Here is a 2,909-nt window from a genome sequence, read left to right on the forward strand (position 1 = left end):
CCAGGGCACCCCCGCCAGCTCCCACTGCGCCCCCCTCCCCGGGCACTGCCGCTGCCTGCCGGGCTGGTGGGGCAGGAGGTGCAGCTTCAAATGCTCCTGCAACCTCTCACCCTGCGCCCAGGAGACGGGCAAGTGTGAATGCAAAGCTGGGTTTTGGGGACCGGCGTGCCAGCGACGCTGTGACTGCCTGTACGGTTCCTGTCACCCTCTCACTGGGCACTGCAGCTGCAACCCCGGATATCAGGGCAGGAGCTGCCGGGATCCCTGTCCGGCGGGGAAATATGGGTCTCAGTGTGTGCACAGGTGAGCTGGGAGCAGTGGGGGGACCCTGTGAGTACCCCCCTTTATAGAAAAAGTCATCACAGTCATGTCTGTCCCTTTGGCTGGGCAGGGAGAGGCATCCGGGGGGGTTTGAGTAGCTGTGGCTGGATGCAGCATCAGTGTTGGCCTCCAGTTGCACCAGGGGAGGTTTAGATTGGATCTGAGGAAAAACTTCTTCACTGAAAGGGCAGTCAAACATCAGAACAGGCTGCCCAAGGAGAGGGTGGAGTCACCTTCCTTGGTGGTATTTAAAAGACAGGTAGATGAGGTGCTCAGGGACATGGTTTAGAGGTGGAATCAGTAGTATTAGATTTATGGTTGGACTCCATGATCTTAAAGTTTTTTTTCTAATCATTATGATTCTATGTTGTCCCAAAAGAAACATCCTGCTAATTCCAGCAGAAAGGACTGATGTCATCCCAAAATCTGGTTGTCCTCAGTATCTCTCCCCAGGGCAATAAAGCAGCTTCTCTCCCTGCTTCCCTCCTGCCCTGTTGCCATTACAGTGTGATAAATGCTCTAGAGCGTTTCCCCATCATCCAAACCGATGCTCAGTGCTGGTGTGGGGTGAAACCTGTGTTTCACAGGGGCTGGGATGGGTGTCAAGACCTCACCACCCCTTTTCCCATGCAGCTGTGGGAGCTGCAAGCGCAGCCAGCCCTGCTCTCCTGTGGATGGCTTCTGCCTGGCCTGCCAGCCCGGCTGGAACGGGACCCTCTGCCAGGAGCCCTGTGCACCCGGCTTCCACGGCGAGGACTGTCTCCAGCCCTGTCCCCACTGCCGGCACGGGGAGGTCTGCGACCCACAGACCGGGTCCTGCCCACACTGTGAGCCTGGCTGGATGGGACCCAGGTATGTCCAACATCAGGTCACTGGTCCTCGCAGGGTTCCCTGCTCCGGGGCGCAGCGAGCTGATGCTTCGTTCTCTGTCTTGGCAGCTGCAACATCTCCTGCCCCACGGGCACCTTCGGTGACGGATGCCAGCTCCTCTGCCCCGAGTGCGTTGCGGGGAGCTGTGACCCCGTGTCGGGAGAGTGTGTCTGCCAGGCGGGTTACTGGGGAGTCAGGTAATGCTGGGAGCGGGGCAGGGCTGGGACCCCGCTCTCCCCCGGGGCATTTCCCACCTTTTCTCTCTCTTCCAGCTGCAACGACACCTGCCCGGAGGGGTATTTTGGAGTGAACTGTTCCTCCTCCTGCCAGTGCTCCCGGGGGACCTGCCACCCTGTGCGGGGGGACTGCGTGTTGAGTAAGAGCAACTACAAATTTACTCCTTGGTGCTAGGCAAGGGACCATAATGTTGGAGAAGTTGGGAGGCCACGAGGAAGCCTGGTCCTGCCTGGTCCCTCCTGCCCCTGCTGCAGGTTGCTGGCTCCTGAGCTCTCATGTTGGGTGGCTCTACGCGCTCGGCAGCCACAGGACATACCAGACTCAACGCATCCTCTCTGCACAGGTTTTAAGGACCATGGGACTCTTGCAGCCGCAATCCTCGTCCCTCTCCTGCTGCTGCTGCTCTGTGTCGCCTGTTGTTGCTGTGGAGCTGGCCCAGCAGATGCTAGAGACAGGTTTTGGGGTTTTATTTTTTTAATATGTTGTGACTTTTGTTGCAAAATCCTGTCTCCTGTGTCCCTTCATGCCCATCTCCCCTGTGCAGGGCGGCCGTGCCGGATGATGATGTCCTGGCCAGGATGAAGCACCACGTGCAGGGGGTGCTGGCCAACCTCAGCGCTATGATGCCTTGCTTTGCCCTGGGTGGCTACAAACTTCCCAAAGTCACAGGTAAAAAAAAAAAAAAGCAGCACTGGCAAAAGCCCTTCCAGGCTGTCACCTCCACCCCACGCCCTCCACATTGTCACCATTTTTGGGGGAGCCTGCAACCCGCCTCGCCCCGTTGCACGTCTTGGGGCAGGCGTTGTTCTCCTGCCCCAGCCCTGAGCACCCCAGGGTGCCCAAGCTCAGCTGGGTGTCTTCTCCTCCCCAGTTTCCCACCACGATGCAGAAATTCCCTTCAACCCCAGCTTCATCGAGCCGCCGTCGGCCGCGTGGGTCTCGGACAGCTCCTTCTCCTCCTTCGACACCGACAACGAGGGACCCGAGTACTCTGTCCCTCCCAGAGAAGGTGACATCCATGGTTGCTCCTCCTCTCCTTGGCCACCCACAGTCCTTCTGGGCTCCCTGGGGTCAATCCTGCCCCATTACCAACCTTGGGTGTCCCAGGGATGTGTGCTGGGCGCAGACAGCAATTATTTTCATACCCTCATTTTCCTGTCTGCAAGGACACACCGGGGCTGTGCTTGGCCTCATGTGCTGGGACGTGCCTGGTGTGGGCAGCCCCATTTCACAATCTCCTCCTGGCAAAACACTCCCAGGGACAATCCTATTGCATCAGCCCCTGTCCCCATGTCCCCGAGCATGTCCCTGAGCAGGGGGGGTAGCTCTGGCAGCCCTAACCCTCATCCCCTTCTCCTGCAGGCATCCCGCTGCTGGGGGGGGCTGAGCTGCAGGACGGGGTGTCCCCCCCAGGTGAGACGCTCCCAGACCCATCCGCCTTCGACTCCGAGGACGTCTCGCAGCCCTTCGCCATCCCCCGC

At 59.3% G+C, this 2,909-nt stretch overlaps 1 protein-coding gene across 1 annotated transcript in view; it reads left to right on the forward strand.

The window, feature by feature from the left end:
* Positions 1-2,906, forward strand: part of LOC104524776 (scavenger receptor class F member 1-like) — a gene marked incomplete at its 3' end in the record, with an annotated part of 4,798 nt that extends 1,892 nt beyond the window's left edge. The window contains exons 5-12 of the mRNA XM_029084904.1: positions 1-303; positions 955-1,173; positions 1,260-1,388; positions 1,464-1,567; positions 1,772-1,883; positions 1,973-2,097; positions 2,300-2,437; positions 2,791-2,906. The exon at positions 1-303 is cut by the window's left edge and continues 208 nt beyond it. Of these exons, the coding sequence (XP_028940737.1) occupies positions 1-303; positions 955-1,173; positions 1,260-1,388; positions 1,464-1,567; positions 1,772-1,883; positions 1,973-2,097; positions 2,300-2,437; positions 2,791-2,906 (1,246 nt within the window). The remainder of the gene's footprint in view (positions 304-954; positions 1,174-1,259; positions 1,389-1,463; positions 1,568-1,771; positions 1,884-1,972; positions 2,098-2,299; positions 2,438-2,790) is intronic.
* Positions 2,907-2,909: the final 3 nt, after the last annotated feature.

This window comes from Antrostomus carolinensis, unplaced genomic scaffold (genome assembly GCF_000700745.2).
Source record: "Antrostomus carolinensis isolate BGI_N321 unplaced genomic scaffold, ASM70074v2 scaffold29925, whole genome shotgun sequence".
NCBI classification, from domain to species: Eukaryota; Metazoa; Chordata; class Aves; order Caprimulgiformes; family Caprimulgidae; genus Antrostomus; species Antrostomus carolinensis.